This window comes from Pipistrellus hanaki (genome assembly GCF_964339955.1).
Source record: "Pipistrellus hanaki genome assembly, chromosome: X".
Taxonomy (NCBI): domain Eukaryota; kingdom Metazoa; phylum Chordata; class Mammalia; order Chiroptera; family Vespertilionidae; genus Pipistrellus; species Pipistrellus hanaki.
Genome location: NC_140524.1, coordinates 70,045,941 through 70,072,964, shown reverse-complemented (window position 1 = coordinate 70,072,964; position 27,024 = coordinate 70,045,941). Strand labels below are relative to the sequence as shown.

Genomic DNA, 27,024 nt, shown 5'->3' with positions numbered 1-27,024 from the left:
TAGAAAAACTAATCGCACTGGATGAAAAGCTATTCCTAAAGTGTTAACTAAAATTTTTATTGGTAGTTCATCTCAGGATAAAATCTCACAACAGGAAATGAACCTAAAGCAGTCATATTATAGTGCAAAAAAATAAAATTTAAAAGCTATCAAGACTACATTGTAAAATTTTCAAAAGCCTCCTAATATTTAAATCAAAAAAGGGGGAAAGTAGAAAAATATCATGTAAGGAAAAATATCCTGAAAGTAAGTTACATATAGAAAATTTGTACTTTAGAAAATTAATTGTAATACTATCAGCAAGACACCCATGAAAAACACACATGGTGTCAAAACAAGTAAGAGGAAAATCATTTGGGCAAAAAATGAAAAAGGATCCCAAGTCAAATTTATAGAAAATATTCCTTTATTAACTTTTGGTCGAGAATATGTTTGTATATTTTCAGAAAACAACTCTGAGACCATGTGGATTCTGGCAACAGAGAGGAATTGACAGGACTACTCCAGCCATGAAGACAGAAGAGAAGCAGTCCAGAGATGGAAGACGCCGACAACGCCTTGCCATAATAGCAGTCAGTAGCTGTGTCACTGCAGGTTGCCCCAGACCAAACCAGAGAGGGTCAGACCTGCATTACCATTTGTGCACCATCCAAAAGTGAAATATTGCTGACATGTACACATAAGGAACTGTTTGACATTGAAATTGGGTCTCAAAAGAACTGGGGGCCCAGAAAAAAAACTCACTACAGACTGATTCATATGCCTTTCAGCATAACGATTATTGCTTGTCTCATTTTTTATTCTTATAAGTATATTTCCAGTAGGACATGATCTTACTCATCTAGGGGAAATAGTGAACAACATAGACTGATGAACAAGAACAGACCCAGAGATAAGGAGCCATGGGTCATACTGTTGGACTTCAAAGGGAGGGTGGGGATAAAAGGGAGAGATCAATCAAAGGACTTATGTGCATACATATGAGCCTAACCAGTGGTTGAGGACAATAGGGGGATGGGGGTATTAGTGGGGGAGGTGGGGGATTAGAATGGGGGGTTGAGGACAAATATGTGATACCTTAATGAATAAAGAAATTAAAATAATAAAATAAAATAAAATAAAATAAAAATCACATATATTTTTTTGCTACATCAAGTCAAACAACCGGAAAATGCAAGCTCATTAAGCATATTTTAATCATCTCGCTACTTCTGTGGCATGGGTGGATATAAATAATTTTAATTGTTCTACAGTTTAAGTAAAGCATTTGAAAAGAAAAAGAATATATATACAGTAAAATATTTACTTGTACAAAGATCAGCTAGGTCTGAAAGGGCAGAGGTGGGCCTGGCACTGGGAGCAGGAAGGTTCCCTTGTGGCTTGCAGGATTGGGGGATGTGAGGTCCCAGGAAGGGGAAATTTCAAAGGAGTGGGGATTCCCCTGGTGAGCAGGTCTCACAAGTGCCCCTGAAGGGCCTAGCAGGCAAAGCTGATGAAACTGTTGCTCAAAACTTAGAGAAAGGGGAGAGGTTGTCCTTAGAGCAGTGTGCTACCAGTGTTGCCCACCTTCCTGTGTCCCCTGTACTTGGTACTTCCTAGAGAAGCAGTTTGGTAGACCTTGGAGTCAGGCCAACTAGTAATCACTCTTTTGAGTCTCACTTTCCTCATATACTAGTACAAATTGAGGCTACAACACCATCTACCTTGGGCTGTTGTGAGGATTAGGAATAATGCAAAGCTCCTAATATACAGTGGGCGCTCAATAGATGACCACAAGGATGTGCCTGCATGGCTACTATTTTTATTTGTGCTACCACCAAGAATAGGCAGGCCCAAGTTATTGCTGAGCTGTACTCTCTTTGAGAGATGCTCATTGCCAGCTGGGACAAAACACTGAATTCTAAGACTGTTCACCACCCTTTCACATACATTTGTCAAAGGTATCTTGGCAGGCAGATATATAAAAACTTGTTCCTGGTTCCCATTGCACATAATAATTCTCTTTGTTGCTCATCTCAGCACACAAAGAAAAGTATTTCACAAACCTTTTGCTGGTGGTGATATATAGAAGATAGATTGAGAAATCATTAGAGGGGCAGGGATTAAATAACGTTGTGAAACAGTGATGAAGAAAAAACTGCATTTGCTCTCTGTCCCCCTAACCTATCAACAGTCTGCTACTCTCACTCCTTGTTCCTGTGCCCCATTTTAGAACCGTTCAAAAAGGCTTCCACGTATGAATTTCATTTGCTGCTCACTCTAGTCTGTGAGGTAAGTAGGGCATTTGTTGCCTGCAACAGAGAAGCTAAGGTAATGACAGAATTGGGATTTGGAGCCAGGTCTCCTTGTTACAGAACATGAGTGAACTGTACCAGGTTCAACTGTACCTTGGATGAATGGGTTCAAAGCAACCTGTGGGGAAATGATGTTTTGCAAGGAGATAGTGATAACAACAGCACCTTGCTGTAGAGCAGGGGTCTTCAAACTACGGCCCGCGGGCCACATGCAGCCCCCAGGGGAGTCTGATCCTGCCCGCCAGGTTTTTTGGGCAGTGAGCGCAGCCAAGGTGTTACAGTAGGAATTAGTAGTTCATATAGTCCGGCCCTCCAGCTCTCTGAGGGACCGTGATCTGGCCCCCACTTTAAAAAGTTTGAGGACCCCTGCTAGAGTGTCCAAAAGAGATAGTGGCAACGCATCTGTTCTATTGATGAGCAAACTAGAGGCCCAGGGGAAGCAGAGGACAACTTTGGAGTTCATATGACACAGAAAGGTGGATTTATTTCAAACGTTTCACTTTTTCAAGTTGTTTTAAATGACATAAGTGATGCAGGTGACTTGGATGCTCCAGGGTCACCCAGCTAGGGAGTGGCAGAGCCCCCAGGATTAAGACTCTAACTCAGGGCTCTTAATTGCTTCTGGGGCTTGGAATCAGCTCCTTCAGTCCCTCGGCCTTTCTCACAAGGGTGTTGAGAGGGAACAAGAGTGGAAAGGACAAATCACTGCATAATAGTATTAAAAGAAATAGTGCTCCAAGTTCACCTTTCCTAATCAAATGGGCCTCCAGGTGAGAGCTATTGAGAGCAAATGTGGCTACACTGATATGCTTGCACTGTCTCTTACCATGTTTCCCCGAAAATAAGACATCCTCCAAAAATAAGACCTAGCGCATGGAAAGATAAGACATCCCCTGAAAATAAGACCTAGCGCAACTTTGGGAGAAAAAATTAATATAAGACACTGTCTTATTTTTGGGGAAACAGGGTATTAGCTGTGTGACTGAAGTAAGCTACCCACTTCATTTTCCAGCGCTAGCTTCCTTCTCTGTAAGATGAAGACATCAATTCCTGTCTGACAGATTGTGGAAATGAAATAAGCAGCATATGTGAAAGCATTTTGTAAACTATGGAGCAGTATTATTATCTAGCTGAAAGCGTTGTATCCTCACTTCCCAGAGTCCCCCAAACCCAGCTCACTCTAGGTCCCTGAAAGGCCTGCCTCTGGTGGGAGTAGAGAAGGTGGTTCTATTTTGGTCTCTCCAGCCTATAGACCAGAGAGGAAAATGGGGTTGCTCACAGCCTGTCTTCTTATCCCCCAGCTGAGGGGGGAAAGCAAGGGAGCTGGTGTAACTTCTTTGGTGAGTCAGCTAAGAAAGAATTTCTAGAGCTCCAATTATGTATAAGTTTTGGTTTAGGTTTGGATTTTTAAAGCTGCTTCCTCTTTTAAAGCAGCTTTAAGACATAACTAAAAGCACAAGTAATTGGCAAACATATGGAAAATGATAGAAGCACAGCTTCTTACTAGTGTGAACTTGAGAAAATTATTTAGCTTCTCTGGGCCTGTTTTCTCATCTGTAAAAAGGGGGACACTGCAGGGTCATTGTATTAATATCAATAGAATGTGAAAGTGCTGGGTCCAATGCCTGGCACACAACCGAGGCCCAATACCTGTCCATTTTCTTTCCCTTCCTAGTGGACAGACTGTGGTCATTGAGCTCAGAGGAACAGAAAGCGCTTACTCTTCAGTTGCTTGATTCTATTATAGTGGCTGCCATTACTCATTTAATTTTCACAACCCCATGAGACAGCTCATCTACAGACATCAGGAGAGATCAGTTTTATTGCCCAAGATCACACACCTTGTGAAATTTTTATTGACTTTGAGAGAAACTGATATATTGTTCCACTTACTTATGCATTCATTGGTTGATTCTTATATGTACCCTGACTGGGAACCAAACCCACAACCTTGACATATTGGCTGAAGCTCTAACCAAGTGAACTACCTAGCCAGGGCCAGCTTGCAATTTTAAATCCTCACCCGAGGATATTTTTTCATTGATTTTTAGAGAGAAGGAAAGAGAGAAATATCCATGTGAAAGAAACACATCAATGAGTTGCCTCCTGCATGTGCCCCTACCAGGGCCTGGGCTGGGGAGGAGCCTGCAACCCAGGTACATGCCCTTGACTGGAATTGAACCTGGGACCCTTTGGTAGCAGGACAAAGCTCTATCCACTGAGACAGACTAGCTAGGGCCAGTTTGCAATTTTTAAAGGCAGGATCCACCATGTCTGGTTTGCTTTTTTGATAAAATGTACGAGGGGGTTTAATCATGCTGGATCTTCTGGAAGGCTCATCTTTAGAGTTGGATCAATAGGGTAATCCCAAACTGGCCCATTTTGAGAATAAATTCAAGGTAGAGCTTCAAGGACAGGAAACAGGCCATTGCCAGAGGCAGTCTGGCAGTAATTGAAAGCTAAAAACCGAGTGTTTTCTTCCCAAATTCTGGGGAATTTAATCTGTGTTCTATCAGTTTCAGGAGCTTATGTTGTGAGGGTGAGATGAGTCCTTTATTAAGCAGTATACAAATATATAATCGGTAGTCTTCTGTCATCTCCCACTAAACACAACCTCCTACTCATCACTTGACAGCCCTCCACTTCCCTCCCTAAAAATAAGAGGGAACTGAGTCTCCTCTTCAAACCCCTCTCCTAAGCTAGACTGCAGAAGTGAGAATAGGAAGGTTGAGTCATCCTCCTCTTAGAAAATTTAAGTGTACCAAAGGCACTAGAACAAAGTGTTTTTTATACATATCTTTAACACATGGCTGCTTTTTAAAGCTATCAACCCAAGGGCTGAGGACATGTCTTCTTTCTACTGCATAAAGTAGGTACTTCTCAGTGTCATCTGTACCAGCAGTAGCCAACCTTTTGGACCCCATGTACCACTGGTGGTCCATGGACCACCAGTTGGAAACTGCTAATCTGCCCCACACCCAGTCATCCGCACCTTACTCATCAGCAAAATGACTGCCTTGGCACAAGTATCACTTCAGACTGTGTCAGATATCGCACATCACAGGTAAGAAGGGCCAAAATGCTCTATGGTGGCCCATTCAAGAGCTACGTTATAGCCTGAGGTGCTCTTCTCCCTAAGTAAGTGTTATGGCAAATAGTTCCAGGAGGGTAAAGACCCCAGCCTCATATGCATACCAAGGATAGCTCTCATAACACTTGATCTATTTATCTCATTTCTCCTGGCCAAGGCAAGGAAGACCAGTTAGGATTGTTACGATCCATTCATTTACAGCTCTAATTCCTGAAAAGAAGTGTGTGGCAGAGCAAGTCCTGGGTTTTGTACTCACCCCTTGTAGAGCGGTATTAAGTTATTTCAGTGCTAGGTTGGAAGAGTGAAAGCCCCAGCTCTGCAGATCTGAGGTTGGGAAACTCACTGCCCAGTTCAAAGGCAGACAACCAGGATCTCTCCATAAGCCCAGGGACCCACTCCTGACCCCCTTCCCCTCTACAAGCACACACAAAACCAGCTGACACCAGTATTGCTGTATAGTTATAATAGAAAGGACTTTATTTTTAAGGAAAATTCATTCAGCCACTGATTATAGAGTCATTTCTCAGTACTCCTTATCTTCCTACGTAAGAATCTGAAATACAACATGATTACGATAATGCAAAAATAAGAATCACTGGTTCATCACCTAGGGAACAAAACATACTTAATTGCTTGACACTTTATTGAACGCAAAGCAAGATTAGGTGTCTTTGCCTTCCTGGTAGAGCTGAAGCAGGAGCCCAGAGAGGGGAAGACTGTGCTGTTTTCCTTTGTGGGGAAGATGTGCGCCCCCTGTCGTCTTATCTTGTTGTGGAAAGACTAACCCATGTTCTTTCGGTTGCCATAGCCCCTAGGATGGGTGTCCTTCCAGTCATCCCATTCCCGAGCTCGGTGGAGTGTTTGCTCATCCTCCTCTTCCTCCCTTTGTTCTTGATCTTCTTGTTGAGCTGCTCTTTTGGCCTCTACCAAAGTAGAAAAATGAGAAAGTGACAGAATGTCAGGAACCTCAGCGCCATTCTAAACACAATCACATTAAATGAGAATAAGGCATATGGCTGTCCGCCTGCCTGAGGCCAGCAGAAGCAGGGAGAGCACTTAGATACCTAACAGAGGACATGTTCAACAGTAAGAAAGGGTGCTCTGAGTACTTTTCATAAGAAAGCTAAAACATAAAAGTTGCCCCTCAGGAGGAATTCTATTTTGGGAAAGAATTATTAGTACTAAAATGGCTAAATATCCCTGTCAGCCCCCCAAAAAGAAAAAGACCCACAAAAAAGCAAACTACCAACTGACCAACAAAACCCCAGCAAGCAAAACCACTAAAGTAAAAAATATGTATTTTATAATTTGTGATATGCTAAGGAGCAGGAACTATAGGTGACTTCCCCTCCTCCATCCATTTCCTGTTACCGTGTTTCCCCGAAAATAAGACATCCTCCGAAAATAAGACCTAGTGCATGGAAAGATAACACATCCCCTGAAAATAAGACCTAGCACAACTTTGGGAGAAAAATTAATATAAGACACTGTCTTATTTTCGGGGAAACAGGGTAGTTATACAATTTTGCTTGTGTGTAAAATTGGAAATCACAGGGCAGTCGAACCTACCAGAAGAGAATATCTGTGTTATTCTGCACATGACTGGAACAGGGTCTAAGGTCCAAATGGCACTTGTCAAGCAATGTACACCCAAAAGAAATTGAACCAACTGCTATATCTCTTTGGCACTAATTGTTTTCTCTTCCAAGGTAAAAGAACATATCCTGGTGACTCTGAGTTTGCTTATGAGAAACAGTTTCATGACTATGATAAAGAATGAAATGTGTGGGGATCTGATCTACTCTAATAGCTTAGGAGCCTTGTGTTCTTTAAAAACACTTTTATTGTAAAATAAAGAATACTGTAAATCATATATATTTAACTTTCATTTTCACATGGAGGCTATATCTATATAGCCTCCATCTGGATCAAAACATCTTCTGTACCCATCCCAAAGCTTCTCCATGAGCATCTTCCAAATTACAACACCCCCCCCCCCTCTGCCCCAAAGGTAACCACTGTACCACCTTTTATAGAAATAACTTTCTGGACTTCATTACAGCTTTATAATCCAAATGTGCATCCCAAAACACCAGAGTTGTCTATTTGTACATTCACATTTTACTCAATGACTTCTAGTATGGAGTTGGGACTTCATCACCACAATCTAATTAGAAAATTATATTACCCCGAAAAGACCCCTTGTGCCCATTTACAGTTAATTCACATTCCCTCCCTTCTTCCAGCCCCTGGAAATCACTATTCTGCCTTCTTTCTCTATAGATTTGTCTTATTACTAGTGGCCTGGTGCACGAAATTCGTGAACAGAGGGGAAGGGTTCCCTTAGCCCAGCCTGCATCCTCTCCAATCTGGGACCCCTCAGGGGATGTCTGACTACCGGACAAGGATTAGGCCTAAACTGGCAGTTGGACATCCCTCTTACAACCCGGGACCGCTAACTCCTAACTGCTCACCTGCCTGCCTGATCTCACCCCCAACTGCTCTCCCTTGCCAGCCTGATCTTGCACCCAACTGCCTCTGCCTTCCTGATCACCCCTAATTGCCCTCTCTTGCTGGCCTGTTATCACCCACAAGTAACACCCCCCCCCCCCCCCCCCCCCCCCCCCGCCGACTGCCTGATCACACCCCCAACTGCCCTCCCCTGCTGGCCTGGTTGCCCCCAATTGCCCTTTCCTGCTGGCCTGATCTTGCCCCAACGGCTCTCCCCTGCCAGGCAATTTGGTTCTGATTGGTCAGTTTCTATGCCAGTCAGCATCAAAAGCTCTACCTCCTAGGTAGCCATTGGCCCCTCAAAGTTCACACAGATTTGGTTCTGACTGGTCAGTTTCTATGCCAGTCAGTGTATCCGGGCCTCTCTCCAGGCCTGATCAGAGAGGCGGGGCTGATCAGCAGCCCCCATGGAGACCTGGAGAGCAATAGTGGGGGGAGGCGGGGGGGGGGGGAAAGGAACATTTGTAATAATATGAACAATAAAAATTTATTAAAAAAAAAAAAAAGAGGTGTAGCTGCTGGTGAAGAGAGGCAAAGGCTAATCAACAGTCCCCTCAGCAGTCAGAGCTGGGTTGCCTCACCCGCACTGACAGTAGTTAGTGCTTGGTCTCCACGGCAACCCAGCACTGACTGCAGGACTGACTTCCAGTGTTCAGTCGAGCTTTTGGTCGGTCATTATGGACTCTGGGTTTTTATAGTGTAGGATGGGCATTTCAAAGAAACAGAATCAAGTAATATATAGTCTTGTATTTCATTTCTTTTACTTAGCCAACTATTTCTGAGTTTAGTCTTGCTCATTTAAAATATTTTGGTATCTTTTTGTTTTTTGTTGTTAATCCTCACCCAAGGATATTTTTCTACTGATTTTTATTTATGATGTATTTATTTTTATTTTATGTTTGGTTAATCCTCACCCAAGGATATTTTTCCATTGATTTTTAGAGAGAGTGCAAGGGAGAAGGAGAGACAGAGAGAAACATCAATTTGAGAGATACACATCGATTGGCTGCCTCCTGCACATGCTCCAATCAGGACCAGGGATTGTGCCAGGAATGTGCCCTTGATCAGAATCAAGCCTGGTACCCTTCAGTCCTTGGGTAAATACCCTATCCACTGAGCCAAACCAGCTAGAGCTATTTTGGTATCTTTTTAAGGTTCCTCTTCCATTCTTTCCTTTCTTTAAATGTTGTCTTGAAGAAGCTGGGGGTATCAGATCTGTAGAGTTTCCTCAAATCTTGGATTTTGTTAATTGAATAGTCACGATGCAGTCCAACATATTCTTTTGAAATTCTGTAGATTAGCAAGTTCATACAGAGGCTTGATCTGATTCAGGTTGATCCCTTCATCATGATTATAGGAGGTGCTGCCTTCCCTCATCAGGTGGCACAGCTGTTGATGCACAATGCCTAGATTCATTAATTTCCCATATGTTTCAAAAAGGTAACACACTTACTTTTAACATTTCCTTTTTATTAACTAGAATACATTTATAAAGAGAGGTTTACCCTCATCTACTACTATTTGATTACCCAGGAGAAAAACAAAATAAATGTTTGATACTTTCACATTATTTACCACTTTTCAAGATAATTGGTTCCTCCAGAACTACTCCTCCCAGAATTCCTGGTGCTCCCCGTGCTCTGGGTATTCCCTTCTTGCTCTGTTTCTGTCCCATGGCATTCTGCTCTGCCAAGTCCTCCACACAACCAGCTCTCCCCCACTGCTCTCTGCCAGGTGCTTGTGTATACAAATTAACCCATCTTTGTCTGGTTAATTTGCATACTCACTCCTGATTGGCTGGTGAGAGTAGCAGAGGTATGGTCAATTTACATGTTTTTCTTATATAGGATGCTTGCCACCAGTCCTCATGTTAATGTCTCTCTCATCACTTTGGTTGTCTGAAGCTCATTCTCTAGCAATTTCCTCAGAAAGAAATCATAGGAACAGTAGCTCTTAAGTTACTGCATACTGATAAATCTCTGTACCCTTCACTTAAAAGACAGTTTTAGCAGGTATATGTCCTTGGCTCACATTTCCCCCCTTGAATATTGTAATATCTGTTACTCCACTTTTTTTTTTTTTTTTTTGGCATGAAATGTTGGTGTCAAAGTTTCAGAGTGATCTAATTTTCTTCCCTTTATAAACCACATTTTTGTTTGTTTGTTTCTTTTTTCTTTTTCTTTTTTTGGCTGAAATTTCCACAGTATTTTTTCTTCTTTCCAGCCTAGTACTTTTATTATCATTTGTTGGTCATTTTGGGTCAGAATTCTCAGGTACACAGTACACTTTTTATAATAAAATCTTTTTAAGATTCAGGAAAGTCTCCTACTATTAGTCTTTAGCATTTATTCTTTTTTCTTGCTTTGGTTTTCTTCTTCAGTTAATCCTACTATCCTACGCCAGGTCTTCCTTACTTCCTTTGATATGTCAAATCTTTTTAAAACATGTTCCTTTTTACTTTAGTAAGGCATTTCCTATCACTTTCCTCTGCTGCAGCTTTCATTTCTGAAACATTTTTTAAAAAATTATCTTTATTGTTGAAAGTATTACAAATGTCTCCTTTGTTTTTTTCCATTGGGCCCCTCCACCCTGCGCTTGCCTCTCCAGACCTTCACCACTCTATTGTCTGTGTCCGTGGGCTATTCATATCCTATATAATAAAAGCCTAATATGCAAACTGTCTCCTTGGGCAGTTGACCACTTGCTATGACATGTGTTGACCACCAGGAGGTGGCACAGAACATGATGGGTGTTGGACGATCCGCTGCAACCTCTCACTGGCTATCTGGGAGCAGGGGTGAGAGGGATGGAGGTGCACTGAGAATGCAGGGTGTCTAAGCTTGCTCTCACTCCCCCTACTACTTTCAATGAGAACACCAGGGCTTGCATACTGGGGAAGTCACCACACTCAGGTGCTGGGTGCCCGTGAGGAACCCACACTGCATCTGCGCAGCCTGTTCTGGATGAGCTCGGCTGCAACCAAGAGGACTGCAGGGACCAGTTGGGTTCCCCATGGGTTTGTGCAGGAGCTGGTCTGTGAGGCCTGCTGGGAGAGAGCGCGCTGCATGTCCAGCTTTCATGTGGCACTGCTGGGCAGCCCAGAGGTCCATGCTGAGCCCTGGCCTGCAGCATCCAGCCAAGCTCACCACCATCTTTGTTTGGAGGCTTGGTCACCATGACTGAGGTGGAGGGGGTGTGTGGGGGCTCAGGATCCCAGGTGCTGCCCAGAGCCAGAGGTCAGCTGGGACCTGCCTTTTCATGCCAGATGCTCACACTTCGATTGCCAGCAAGGCATCAGGACTGCACCTGTGCAAAAATATTGTGCACTGGGCCTCTAGTATGCATACAAGTTCCCTGATTAATCACTCCCTACCCATCCTCTCATTCCCACCTTCCCTCTAAAATTCTATTTTGTTCATTAGATTCCACATATGAGTGAGATCATATGATACTTATCTTTCTCTGACTGACTCATTCTGCTTAGCATAGTATTCTCCAGGTCCATTCATGTTGTTGCAAATGGCAAGAATTTTCCATTGTGTAGATGTACTATAGTTTTCTGATCCAGTCATCTGCTGACGGGCACCTACGTTGTTTCCAAATCTTAGCTATTGCAAATTGTGCTGCTATGAACATAGGGTGCATATATTCTTTCTGATTGGTGCTTTTTGGTTTCTTGGGATATATTCCTAGAAGTGGGATCACTGGGTCAAATGGGAGTCCTATTTTTAATTTTCTGAGGAAATGCCATATTGTTTTGAACAGTGGCTGCACCAGTCTGCATCCTCCACCAGCAGTGTACTAAAATGCCCCTTTTTTAAAAGTATGTTTTGATTTCAGAGAAGAGAGGAGAGAGGAATAGAAAAATCGATAAGAGAAACATCACCAATTAGCTACCCCCCAAATGCCCCCATTGGGGATCGAGCCTGCAACCAGGCATGTGTCCTGACTGGGAATCGAACCGTGATCTCTTGGGTCAGAGGTCCTAAGCCACACTCTCCAGGCAAAATTATTCTTTCTTTTTTATTTTCCCTAAGTTGTCACCACATTTTCGAGTTCTTCTAACCTGGCTTAATACTATTCTTCCATGTCTTATATAATTTTCTTAATGTCTTTCAACTTATTTTTAAAAAGTATATTTTAGATTTGTTGTTTTTTGGAATGCTCTTGATTCTTTTTCCCCTTATAGTAATTTTGTGTGAACTTTGGCCTTGATAATCTTGTTCACTTTCTAACAGCTTTATTGTATACATTTCACATACTATAAAATAAAATTCACTGATTTAAAGTGTACAGATCAGCAGGGGTTTTTTTTGTTTGTTTGTTTTGTTTTGTATATTCAGAGCTGTGCAACAATCACTGCAGCCTATTATTAATTCTGATGTGTGGTTAAGTTGTCCTTTACTTTTAGAAAGAAGTAGGTTCAGGGTGGCTTTTCTAACTTCACAGAAGTTGTCTTTCTGTTGTTAAAGAAATAGGCCTTGTTTAATTAGTTCTTGATTCTGGTCCTTTCTTACACTTTTATCTGGACTTTCTCTTTCCTTCTTTTCTTTATTGTTTCAATTCTATTCTCAGCAATTTCTCCTCAGGGGAGAACCCTGTCCTGGAAGGGAGATCTGGTGGGTCATTTTCAAAAGTTCACTAAGGACTAGACTACTCCACCCCTATCAGACCTTCTGACCACAAGCCCTTTATATTTACCCAGGTGTTTTTTTAATCCTCACCTGAGGATATGCTTTTTAACATTGACTTTAGAGAAAAAGGGAGAGGGAGAGAGAAAAAATCAATGTGAGAGTGAAACATCACACAAGCCCTGACTGGGATTCAAACCCAAACCCTTTCAGTGCACAGGATAACATTCCCACAAAGCCAATCTGGCTGGACTCACCCAGTTTTTATTGGTGGCAAAAACCGCTCCTATTTCAAGTGTTGTTCTTAAATGGACTGCCATGCTTTTTAGTGAATACCTGTTTGCTATTTGGAATTCTTGTGTTTGTCCAGTTGTTCACATGGTCTGTCTGTCAATTCTTCTGCTTTCTTCCACACAGATGCCAATCACCTATTGATCTTGTACTGAGGGTGATTTCCCTTACCTGTTTAGTGTGAGAGCCATGGGGATAAATTGTCACCTAGTTCTGTTGTGAATATTATCTGTCAGTTGTCTTTTGTATTTTTATTAAAGTACTAGAGGCCCAGTGCATGAAATTCATGCATGGGTGGGGCCCCTAGGTCTGGCTGGTGATCAGAGACGACAGGAGCCAGGCCGATCAGGGTCAGGCTGGAGAGGAGGCGACAGCTGCTGGGCCGGGTGCAGAAGGAACGGATGCTGGATATGGATGCCACTATAGTCAGCGCTCCACCACCATGCGGTTCCCTACCTACTTCCCTCACTGCCACACTGCCACCACAGTGGGCAGGCAGCAGGGTCTGCCGGCTGGAGGGGGGGTGGACAGGGCAAAGGAAGTTGGCCACTGGCCTAGAGGAGGAAACCGGCCCTTGGCCCCCCTGGGAAAAGAGCCGCATCTGCCCCCACCCACCCTTGGCTCCCCATCCCAGCCCAGGGCCCAAAGGCCCTGGCAGGGTTGGGAGAGGAAGTGACAGTTGCTGGGCTGGGCGTGGAAGGAACAGATGCCAGATGCCTACACCACCATCGTCAGTGCTCTGCCATCACACAGTTCTCCGCCTCCCCCACTCCTCTTTCTCTTGCCACCACACTGTCACTGTGGTGGGTGGATGGCAGGCTGATTGGAACGTGCAGGTGGGGGGAGGAACAGGGTACTGGAGGTTGGTTGCCAGCCCCAAGGAGGGAGCCAGCTCTCAGCCACCATGGGAAAAGAACCTCATCTACCGCCACCCACCCCTGGTTAGCCATCCTAGCCCAGGGACTGGCCCCAATCAGGCAATTAGGGCCTACCGGCTGGGGAAAGGGACACAAAGGGTTGGCCAGCTGGGGGAGGTTGGCTGTGGGAGCACACTGACCAGCAGGGGACAGATCCTGCATTGAGTGCCTGCCTCCTGGTAGTCAGTGCATGTCATAGCAACCGGTCGTTCTGGTCATTCTGGTCGCTTAGGCTTTTAGATAACATACATGTAGAAAAAACATAGTATATAGCTCATTAAATTTTTATATCTGAACATATCTATGTAATCAGTACCCAGATCAAGATAGAAAACAGTATTCATTCCTTAGAAGTCCTCTTAAGGTCCCATTCCATTCATAAGCCCCCACTAAGGATGAACACCACACAGGCTTTTAATCAGCAAATAGAATCTTCATCTGTTTAAACTCTATACGAATGGAATCATACAGTATATACTCTTTTCTGTCTGGCTTTCTTCACTCATAAATATGTTTACAAAATTCAGCTATATTTGTTTCTTATGGCTGAGAAACTACCATTAGTATAAATGTTTTGCTAAGTAGAATTTTATTGTGTGAATATAGCAACAATTATTTATTTATTCTATTATGTATGTGCATTTGAGTAGTGTCCAGTTTGGGATATTAGAAGCAATGCTGCTAGGAACATTATTGTGCAAGTCTTTTGTGAATGTATAGTCTCACACTCTTAACTATATACCTAACAGTGAAACTGCCAGGTCATAGGGTTGTACATTATGTTCAACTTTTTTGCATCACTATCACTACCACACCACTAGACTCTATTTTTGTTCCCTTATTCTATGTACTTTGAGATTATTCTGTTCTTGTTTCCCTCAAATTGTTAAGGTAGGGCCTCAGATAATTGATTTTTTATATTTTTTTCTAACGTAAGTACTGAGGAAGAAACTGGTCTTGCAGGGCATGTCAGGCCATAAAAACTGTGAACAATGCACTGTCCTGGGGGAGGGGGGTTGTTACCGCTGGCCCCAGAACAGATCATTGGATATAGCCTGGGGACCGCCAACACCTGGGGGCCTTCCCATAAGCCCAGGAAGGGGGGCAGAAACATATCTGCAAGACAAAAACCCCAGAAGGTTATAAAAAGTGAAGCCCTCTGCGTGTTTCTTCACTCTGATTTGGAAATTAGTCCACTAGTGTTAATAAACGGGATCCCTCCCTTTCTCTAGGAAGCATGCGTGTTATTTCTTTGGTGTCCTGCAACATTTGTTCCCTGACCAGGTACCTATTGAACTGGGGGGGGGGGAGTGGGAAACAGAACCTCCAGGCGCTCCCAGACCTCAGCCCAGGACCCGGCTGGCATCTGGAGAAAGTGTACAGACACCTCTGGACTTGTCTACAGAATCGGTAAGGTAGGGGCCCCAGTCAGTCTGGCCTACTCCAAGTGAGTGGAAGGGGGAGCTTGATCATTTCCTCGGAAGTCATAGGACTTCGTCAGGTAAATCAGGAATCAGAACTATGGAGGTGAGTGAATTCAGATTCAATTAAGGAATTGTGGGTTCAATCTTCTGTTTGTTTTTGTGTGGGACTAGCCCATTTGTTACCGAGAAGGAAGGCTGGACGCAGTCTTAACTCATCCGGCAGGTTCTCACTGAGACATTGGTTGAGAATTCTGTTCTGGGGCATAGGTGCCGGGAGTGCCCCCATGCCCATCTGGGGAGTTGGGCATTATCTGCTCAGCTCCAGGCTGGACTAGTCTACTGAGAGAGTGTGAGTACGGATGTTTGTCTGTCTGCAGCAGATTAACTGGTCTGTGTGAAAGGGAAAGCTACTTTGATTTTGTTTGTTCATCTGGTTAAAACGTTTGATTTACTAAAGGCTGAACTTGTGACAATCTGCAAAAGTCTCAAGCAGCACTGTTGAGTTAGTTTTCTCAGAGACGTTTGCTCTCTATCATGGAGAGATAGTTGATAAAAATTTCTGTCTATGTTTGTGTACTAGGGCCTTTGGTTTGCTCTGTGATTTTGCTTTGTTGGGTTGAAATTTTAGAATTCTGTGGTAGATTTAAAGGTATTTGCAGCTTTTCTTGTCTCCTTTGGCTGACTGGGACTTTCAGGGGCAGGGCTCCCAGCTCCACAGGGTGAGAGATTTTACTTGCCCTGGTCCTGCCTGTGCTGATTAAGGATCTTTTCTTTAAGGAGACCCTCCAGGCTTGTAGCTTTGGGTCCGGTTCTGTAAGTATTTCTTTTAGTATTAGAAGAAAAGAAACAGGTCTCTCAGAAGGGAACCCAACCCCTTGTTCTGCCAGGATCCCCTGAGGAAGTCTCGCTAGTTTTGCCATCTCCATATGTGCCACAGGCAGCACCAAGTGCTTCCCCAGCTGGTCTGAAAGGTCCAGAAACACTGCCCCCTTCTGCTTCTCCTCAACCAGGGTCTCCAGAGCCAGTTGGGCAGCGCTTGTGTTCAGCTGATCAAGGGCCCAGGTCACAACCAGCACGTAAGATGCCTCTAAAAGAGATTCGGGGTGCCAAAGTACTTGGTAGAGATGGGACCTTGCAGGAGGGAGGGCCAGTCTATTATTATCAGCCCTTTACCACCAGTGACATGTTGAATTGGAAACATCACACCCCAGCTTATTCTGAAAAGCCTCAGGCCATGATAGACCTCCTAGAAACAATCTTCCAGGGCCAGAAGCCCACCTGGGTGGACTGCAAGCAGCTCCTTTTCACGTTCTTTAACACTGAGGAGCGCATGAGAGTAGTAACAGAGGCTCGGAAGTGGCTCCAGACCCAGTCCCCAGCAGGAATATTAGATACAGACAGATGGGCCAGGGAGGCCTTCTCAGATGAGGAACCCGATTGGAACCCGAACTCAGAAGATGGAAGGACCGGGCTAGAAAGGTATCATCTGGCCTTCCTCCAGGGGGTCAGGGCCAGAGCCAAGAAGCCCACCAACATGGCTAAAATCTCTGAGGTCTTCCAGAAGCCTGATGAAAGTCCAGCAGCTTTCTATGAGAGACTATGTGAGGCATACCGGATCTACACCCCCTTTAGACCTGAGGCTCCAGAAAATCAAACCATGGTAAATGCCGTCTTTGTAGGCCAAGCTCAACCTGACATCAGGAGAAAATTATAGAAACTGGAAGGGATTGCAGGAAAGAATGCTACCAGATAACTAACAAGGTTTTCATCGATCGGTGAGACAGTGCAGCAAGGAAGGAGGAAGAAAAGAGAATACAAAGAAAGGCCAAGATAATAGCAGCAGCTTTTAGAAGCTCAGGCTTCCAGACAGATCAGCAAGGATACAGACCTGGGGGAAAAGAAAGAGCGAGCCTGAGACGAGACAGACCAGTGTGCCTATTGTAAGGAGACAGGACACTGGAAGAATGAATGTCCCAAACGGCAAAGTTTTCCGCCCAGTTGCTATCAATCAGAGTCACCAGAAGCAGATCTCATTGGGCTAGCAATGGCTGATTCCGACTAGGACAGACCGGGCTCACTTCAGCTAGGCCCCCACGAGCCCACGGTCAGAATGAAAATAGGGGGCCAGACTGTGGACTTTATGGTTGATACTAGAGCTAAGCACTCAGAAGTCACTCAGAAAGTAGTGCCTCTCTCAGGAAAGGGGGTCACCATTATTGAAGCTACTGGGGACCAGACCAATTAACCATTCTGCCGCCCTCACCAATGCCAACTTGGCGGTCATCAAGTAATTCATGAATTCCTGTACTTGCCAGACTGTCCAGTGCCTCTTATGAGCAGATACCTTTTAGCCAAAATGGAGGCAGAAATCACTTTTGCCCCAGATGGCTCAGCACAGCTTCACCTAGGTGAGGAGACCTCCCCAATGATCCTGTCCCTAGAAGTGCCGAGGGAGGAAGAATGGAGACTTTATACCCCCCAGACAAAGGCCTCACCATTAGAACTTGAATTAGAGAAGGAATTTCCACTGGTCTGGGCAGAAGAAAATTCTGCAGGCCTGGCTAAGGACCATGCGCAGTGCTAATTGAGTTAAAGCCTGGGGCACAGCCTGTCAAAATCTGCCAATATCCAATTCTGAGAGAAGCATGCCTAGGAATCCAGGTCCACTCAGACCAGCTGCTTCAGTGGGGACTTGTTAAACGATGCAGGTCTCCATGGAACACGCCTCTTTTGCCTGTCAAAAAGCCTGGGACTAATGACTACGGCCCGGTGCAAGATCTACGGGCTATTAATGAGGCTGTGATAACCCTGCATTCAGCACTGCCGAACCCCTACACTCTTCTGGGACTCATCCCATCAGAGGTGGAATGGTTTACTGAAAGATGCCTTTTTCTGTCTTCGACTAGCACCTTCCAGTCAGCCTCTCTTCGCTTTTGAATGGGAAAACCCAACTACAGGGGCCAAGGAGCAGTTCACCTGGACCAGACTGCCATAAGGGTTTAAGAATTCCCCTACTCTTTTTAGTGGAGCACTAGCATCTGAGGACTTGGGGGTGTGTTCTACTCCAGTATGTAGACGACCTCCTACTGGCCAGCTCCACATGAGCTCAGTGCTGGGAGGGAACACGAGCCCTTCTGAGATTACTAACTGAAACAGGTTATTGGGTGTCTAAGAAAAAGACACTGATTTGTCAGAAAGAAGTCAAGTATCTAGGCTTCCAGATCACCCAAGGGAAATGAAGGCTAGGGACTGAAAGGAAGCAGGCAGTATGTGCCATCCCAGTCCCTAGCACCCGGCGGCAGATTCGGGAATTCCTGGGAGCGGCAGGATTCTATCAAATTTGGACCCTAGGGTTTTCAGGCCTGGCCAAGCCTCTCTATGAAGCTTTAAAAGAAGAAAAGGCACCCATCAACTGGGGTCCCAAACAGGAGAAAGCCTTCATCACCATAAAGGCAAAGCTCACTGAGGCCCCAGCACTAGGGCTACCAGACTTTAATCTTTTTGTTCTCGAGAACAGCGGGGTAGCCCTAGGAGTTCTAACCCAGGAGTTTGGACCCTGGCAAAGTCCACTAGCCTATCTCTCCAAGTGGATTGACCCAGTTGCCTCTGGGTGGCCCCCGTGCCTCAGGGCCCTTGCAGCCAAGGCATTATTAGTCAAGGAAGCGGATAAGCTTACCTTAGGAAAAAACTTAAATGTAAAAGTACCTCATGCTGTTGTCACCCTGATGGAAGCAAGGGGGAAACACTGGCTGACTCGTGTTCGAATGACTCAGCATCAAGTGCTGTTATATGAGAATCCGCAGGTAAGGTATTAGAAGCAATGAGAACACTTAATCTTGCCACCTTTCTACCCATCGCTGAGGGGGCTCATGAGCATGATTGCCTGGCAGTCCTAGAGGAGGTTTGTTCCAGCTGGCCAGATCTAACGAATAGGCCCCTGCCAAACCCGGACTTGGTATTGTTCACAGATGGCAGCAGCTTCTTAGATGAAGGAAAAGACGAACTGGACATGCAGTGGTATCAAACTTTCAGACAATTGAAACACCGGGCTCTGCCTGAAGGATGGACAGTGCAGAGGGCAGAACTCTGGGCCCTAGTAAGAGCCCTAGAACTCAGTAAGAATAAGCGTACCAACATCTACACTGACTCATGCTATGCCTTTGCTACCCTGCATGTCCCTGGGGCCATATATAAGAAAAGGGGGCTCTTGACAGCAGGAGGAAAAGGAATAAACAATCAGAATGAGATTTTAAAGTTACTAGAAGCAGTCTGGGAGCCTAAGGAAATAAATAGCCATCTGAATTGCATTCATTGCAAAGGTCACCAGAAACGGAAAGACTCAGTAGCAGAAGGAAACCAACTTGCTGATGCCACAGCCAAGCTGGCTGCTAAAGAACAAGCAACACCGTCACGGATCACGTTGGCCTCCAAAATACACTCCTCCTGAACCTCCAAAATACAGTCCTCAGGAAGAGAAATGGGCCCAGAAAGAAGGGGGCAAGAGAACGAAGGAAGGCTAGTGGATGCTCCCAGATCATAGGGCCTATGTTCCAGAACAGTTAGCCCGTAAGGTAGTCCTCCAGCAGCATGAACTCACTCATTTAGAAAAGGCTGCCCTAGAAACTTTGTTAGGCAGGTACTACCTAATTGCCCGTCTACCCTCCTTGTGTAACTTAGTCTCTCAGCGTTGCCTCCTCTGTGCTCAGAACAATGCTAAACAGGATCCTGTGGGACCAATAGGAGTTCAGCGATATGGGCAAGCTCCTTTTGAGAACTTAGAAATAGATTTTACAGAAATAGGGCCACCAGAGGGAATAAATACCTGCTAGTCTTTGTTTGTATCTTTTCAGGTTGGATAGAGGTATATCCCACTCGCACTGAAAAGGCGAGAGAATTCAATAAGGCATTGCTGAAGGATATAATTCCACGGTATGGAATGCCTCTGACCATAGGATCCAATAATGGCCCAGCCTTTGTAGCAGAAATAGTACAAGTAGCCAAGGCTTTAAGAATTAAATGGAATCTACATACAGCCTACAGGCCTCAGAGTTCAGGGGAAATGGAGTGCATGAACCAGACTCTAAAGCAGGTTATGGCTAAGCTATGCCAAGAGACAACCTTACCCTGGACAGATATCTTGCCTCTTGTACTCCTGCGGGTACGCTGTGCCCCGAGGGCCAGGGTGGGTTTCTCTCCCTTTGAAATTCTATAAGGTATACTGCCTCCCTTAATTCGGCCAAAGGGAGATTTGGGGGAAATATGGAACTTAGAAATCCAGAAACAACTACAAGGATTTGGAAAAACTGTCTTTGAGTGGGTTACTGACTATCCATCTCTCTAGAAACAGCTATACATCCTTATAAACCAGGAGACCAGGTTTGGGTAAAGGAAGGGACCCTATCCAGTCATATTAACCATCCCCACAGCTCTCAAGGTTGCAGGACTAAACACCTGGATCCACCACTCCCAGGTGAAGGTAACCCACCAGCCGAGTGACATCCAGTCTGACTTCTGACCAGAAACACCCCCTTCGGATCACTCTCAATAAGACAGCAGACCTGGCCAAGCAACCTGCTCCAAGGAATTCAGATAATACTCTGCTGAATTCTCCATAATACTAATCTTTCTTTCTTATTTCCTCCTAACATAATATGCTCTAGTATTTCTGGATAATCTAGTAATTTTTATTTTGTCTTTTTATGAGTGCCAACGGAATCTGAGACTAGTACCAGGAGAACTCATCTGCTCTTGCTGGGACACAGAAGCACCATAAAATTACTGTTCCCCACACAGCAAGGAAATAAAGGCCTTATCATAAATTATTAGATCTCTGTCAAGGACACATACGTTGGTTGCAGGTTTGATTGCAGGTTTGATCCCAGGTCCTGGTTGGGGTGCATGCAGGAGGCAACAAGTCAATGTGTCTCTCTCACATTGATGTTTCTGTCTTTCCCCCTCCCTTCCTCCCTCTCTAAAAATCAATAGAAAAATAGCCTCCAGTGAGGATTAATAGCAACAAAAAATTTAAGGATTTCCTAGGTAAAGTGTTATTGATTGCTAATTGAATTCCATTGTGGTTAGAGAACATTTTCAGTGTGATTTCAATCTTTGAAAATTTATTGAGACTTAATAGATGGCCCAGAATATGGCTTGGTAATTGTACAATCATGTGTTTGAAAAAAGGTACATTTTGCAATTGTTGGATATATTCTCTATAAATGTCAATAGGTAAGGTGGCTGCTAGTGTTGTACAGATATTATGTCTTTATTAATTTTCTGTCTAGTAATTCTATCAGTTACTAAAAGAGAAGTGTTAAAATCTCCAACTATGATTGTATATTTGTCTATTTCTTCATTTAATTCTGTTAACTTTTTCTTCATGTAATTTGAAGCTTATTAGGCACAAACATGTTTATGATTGCTATGTCCTCCTAATAAAGTGCCCCTTTTATCAGTATGAAATGTCTTTTTTTATATCTAGTAATATCTTTTGTCTTGAAGTCTACTTTTATCTGATCTAACTGTACCTACTAATGCTTTTTGTTAGTACAATATATTTTTTATAATTTTTTACTATCCACCAATTTGTGTCCTTATACTTAAAATGCATCTTGTACCTCACGTAACCATATATTTTCAGATTCATCTCCCAGGGCCAAGGAAACTAAGGAGAAAATAAACAAATGGGACTACATCAAAATAAAAAGTTTCTGCACAGCAAAAGAAACTACCATCAAAATGAAAAGAGAACCCACTGAATGGGAGAACATATTTGCCAATGATATATCTGATAAAGGTTAATATCCAAAATATATGAAGTACTCATACAACTCAACAAAAAGGAAGACAAACAATCCAATTAAAAAATGGGCAGGGGACTTGAATAGACATTTCTCCAAAGAGGACATACAAATGGCCAAGAGACACATGAAAAAATGATCAAAGTCACTAATCATCAGAAAAATGCAAATTAAAACCACAATGAGATAACACTTCACATCTGTCAGAATGGCTATCATCAACAAACAAGTGCTGGCGAGGATGTTGAGAAAAGGGAACCCTAGTTTACTGCTGGTGGGAATGCAAATTGATGCAGCCACTATGGAAAACAATATGGAGTTTCCTCAAAAAAATAAAAATGGAATTTCCATTTGACCCAGCGATCCCACTTCTGGGAATATATCCCAAAAAACACCAAAACACCAATCAGAAAGCATATATGTACTCTATGTTCATAACAGCATTATTTATAATAGCTAAGATTTGGAAACGGCCCAAGTGCCCATCAGATGAATACATAAAAAAGTTGTGTGACATTTACACTACGGAATACAATGAACTGTGAAAAAGAGGGATCTGACATTTACACTACGGAATACAATGAGCTGTGAAAAAGAGGGATCTGACATTTACACTACGGAATACAATGAGCTGTGAAAAAGAGGGATCTCTTACCCTGTGCGATAGCATGGATAGATCTGGAAAATATTATGGTAAGTAATATAAATCTCACTTCTTTGTGGAATCTAATGAACAAAATGAATTGACCAACAAAATAACACCCAAAGCATAGAACAAACTGACATACTTTAATGTAGGGTTTGGGGATAAAAAGAGATAAACCACAGAACTTATATACTTACTAGAGGCCTGGTGCACAAATTCGTGCACAGGTGGGGTCTCTCGGCCTGGCCTGCCATCAGGGCCAATTAGGGGGCCTGGCTGGCCGGGGGAGGGACCACAGGAGGGTGGTTGACCAGACCCCCCCCAACAGAGCCAATGGGGGGGTGAAGGGGTGGCCGGCTGGGGGGGAGGGACCATGGGAGGTTGGCCCCAGCAGCAAGCTAACCAATAGCCAATTCTGCAAGGAATCGAGCTCCTTCCTCTCTCCTGTCTGGGTCTGGGGTGCAGGTGAACCAGATTCGGGGCTGTCAGGGCCCCAGCAGCAAGCTAAGGCATGGCCAATTCCATGAGGAATAGGGCTGCCTCCTCCCTCCTGGTGTGGATCCGAAGTGCAGGTGAACCATATTTATATATGACAAATTAGATCTCAAAGTGAAGGACATAAAAAGAGGTAAGGAAGGCTACTTCATAATACTAAAGGGAGAAATCCATCAAGAAGAAATAATTGGTAAACATACATGCACCCAATAAAGGAGCACCCAAATACATAAAAACAAACAAACAAACAAACAAAAAAAACTCCTGGAAACTATCAAGGGAGAGATTGACAGCAATACAATCATAGTAGGAGACTTTAATACCCCACTATCATCATTTGACAAATCCTCTAAATAAAAAATCAGCAAAGAAACAACAATCCTAAATGACTCACTAGACCAGATAGAATTAATTGACATTTCAGAACATTTTACCCCAAAGCCACATTTTATACATTCTTCTCAAGTGCACATGGGTCATTTTCAAAGATAGACCATATATTGGGTCACGGGCAAAGTCTCTTCAAATTTAAGAAGATAGAAATCATATCAAGCATTTTCTCATATCACAATGGCATAAAACTAGAAATCAACTACAATAAAAACAATCCAAAAAATCCAACACATAAATACTAAATAGCATGCTATTAAACAATGACTGGGTTACCAGAGAGATCAAAGTAGAAATTAAAAACATGGCAACAAAAGAAAATAAAAACACAACAATCCAAAATCTATGGGACACAGCAAAAGCTGTCATGAGAGGCAAGTTCATAGCTCTACAAGCCTACTGCAAGAAAACAAGAAACAATGGTAATAAACTACCTAAACCTACAACTCAAAGAGTTAGAAAGAGAGCAGCAAGAAAAGCCCAATATAAGCAGAAGGAAGAAAATAATAAAAATTAGAGTGGAGATAAATGATATAGAGATTAAAAAAAAAAAAACAATACAAAAGATCAACAAAACCAAGAGTTGGTTCTCTGAAAAGGATAAACAAGATTGATGACCCTCTAGTCAGGCTCAAGAAGAAGCAAAGAGAGAAGACCCAAATAGCAAAATCAGAAATGAAAGAGATGATATAACAACAGAATTCGCTGAAATACAAAGGATTGTTACAAAATACTACAAACAACTCTATTCCAACAAACTGGACAACCAAGGGGAAATGGACATATTCTCAGAAAAATACAACCTTCCAAAACTGAATCAGGAAGAATATAAACAACCCAATAGGCCAATAACTATGGAATAAATTGAAGCAGTCATCAAAAAGCTTCCAGCACACAAAAGCCCGGGACCAGGCAGCTTCACAGGAGAGTTTTACAAAACATTCAAGAAAGAACTAAAACCTATCCTCCTCAGATTATTCCAAAAAATTCAAGAGGAAGGAATACTTCCAAGTTCTTTCTATGAAGCCAGCATCAACCTAATACCAAAACTAGATAAAAAGACAACACAATGAAAGAGAATTACAGGCCAATATACCTCATGAACATAGATGTCAAAATCCTCAACAAAATTCTAGCAAATTGGCTCCAGCAGTACATCAGAAAGATCATACACCATGACCAAGTAGGATTTATATCAGAAATGCAAGGATGGTACAATATCCGCAAATCAATAAAAGTGATACATCACATAAACAAATTGAGAGATTAAAATGACATAGTCATATCAATTGATGCTGTAAAAGCATTTGACAAAATCCAACATCTTTTCTTGACAAAAACTCTCAACAAGGTGGGGATAGAAGGATCATATCTCAACATCATAAAAGCCATATATGACAAACCCACAGTCAACATCATACCCAATGGACAAAAAACTAAAACCATTTCCCCTAAGGACAGGAACAAGACAGGGATGCCCACTCTCACCACTCCTGTTTCAACATAGTGCTGGAAGTACTAGCCATTGTGATCAGACAAGAAGAAGAAATAAAAGGCATCCAAATTGGAAAAGAAGTAAAACTGTCCTTATTTGCAGATGACATGATACTGTACGTAAAAACCCCTAAAGACTCCATAAAAAAAAAAAACTATTAAACTTAATAAATGAATTCGGTATGTAGCAGGATACAAAATTAATGCCAAGAAATCTATGGCATTTCTTTACACCACTAGTGAACTTACAGAGAGACTAAGAAGGCAATCCCATTTACCATCGCACCAAAAAAGTTAAGATACCTAGGAATAAACTTAAGTAAGAAGGTAAAAGACCTATAAGTGGAAAACTACAGGACACTGAAAAAAGAGATAGAGGAAGACATAAACAGATAGAAGAACATACCATGTTCACGGATTGGTAGAATCAACATAATTTAAAATGTTCGTACTACCTAAAGCAATTTATAGATTCAATGCACTCCCCATTAAAATAGCAATGGCATATTTCATAGACCTAGAAAGAGCTCTCCAAAAATTCATCTGAAATAAAAAAAGACCCCAAATAGCTAGAGCAATCCTGAGAAAGAAGACCAAAATAGGTGGTATCTCAATATCAGATTTTAAGCTATATTACAAAGCCATTATTCTCAAAACAGCCTGGTACTGGCACAAGAACAGACATATAGACCAATGGAATAGAGAACCCAGATATCGACCCAAACCACTATGCTCCATTAATATTTGGCAAAGGAGGCATGAACATACAATGGAGTCAAGATAGTCTCTTCAATAAATAGTGTTGGGAAAATTGGAAGAGATACGTGCAAAAAAATGAAACTAGACCACCAATTTACACCATAACAAAGATAAACTCAAAATGGATAAAGGACTTATAAATGGGAAACCATAAAAATACTAGAGGAATCCATAGGCAGAGAAATCTCAGACATACACCGAAGCAATTTATTCACTGATACTGCTCCTAAGGGCAGTGGTCGGCAAACTCTTTAGTCAACAGAGCTAAATATCAACACTACGATTGAAATTTGTTTTGAGAGTCAAATTTTTTAAACTTAAATTTCTTCTAACGCCACTTCTTCAAAATAGTCTTGCACAGGCCGTGGAATTTTGTGGAAGAGCCATACTCAAGAGGACAAAGCTGCATGTGTCTCTCGAGCCGCAGTTTGCCAACCACAGTCCTAGGGCAATGGAAATTAAAGAGAAAATAAACAAATGGGACTACATCAAAATAAAAAGCTTTTGCACAGCAAAATTAACAATCAACAAAACAACAAGAAAGCCCACTGTATGGGAGAACATACAAGCAAATGTTATCACTGATAAAGGTTTAATCTCCAACATTTACAGGGGACTCATACAACTTAATAAAAGGAAGATAAATGATCCAATAAAAAAAATGGGCAACGGACCTAAATAGAAACTTTTTGGGGGGAAAAAAAAATAGAAGGCCAAGAGACACATGAAAACACGCTCAAAGTCACTAATTATCTGAGAGATGCAAATCAAAACGACAATGCGGTACCATCTCACAGTTGTCAGAATGGCAATTATCAAGAAATCAACTAACAAGTGCTGGAGAGGGTGTTGAGAAAAAGGAACTCTCGTGCACTGCTGTTGGGAATGCAGACTGGTGCATCCATTGTGGAGGACAGTATAGTTTCCCCCAAAAACTAAAAATGGAACTCCCATTTGACCCAGTAATCCCACTTCTAGGAATATATTCCAAGAAACTAGAAACACCAACCAGAAAGGACACATGCACCCCCGTGTTCATAGCGGGACAATTCACCCTAGCTAAGATTTGGAAACAGCCTAAATGCCCATCAGCAGATGACTGGATCAGAAAACTATGGTACATCTACACAATGGAATACTATGCTGCTATAAAAAAGAAGGAAGTCTTACCATTTGCAGCAGCATGGATGGATCTGGAGAGCATTATGTTAAGTGAAATAAGCCAGTCCATGAAAGAAAAATACCACATGATCTCACTCATTTATAGAAAATAAAGAAAAT

At 42.8% G+C, this 27,024-nt stretch overlaps 1 protein-coding gene across 1 annotated transcript in view; it reads right to left on the bottom strand.

Annotated features, from left to right (window-relative positions):
• Nucleotides 1-5,833: 5,833 nt before the first annotated feature.
• IGBP1 (immunoglobulin binding protein 1) overlaps nt 5,834-27,024 on the bottom strand; it is a 38,354-nt gene continuing 17,163 nt past the window's right edge. Inside the window, exon 6 of the mRNA XM_084869719.1 lies at nt 5,834-6,308. Within this exon, the coding sequence (XP_084725845.1) occupies nt 6,166-6,308 (143 nt within the window). The 3' untranslated portion in view covers nt 5,834-6,165. The remainder of the gene's footprint in view (nt 6,309-27,024) is intronic.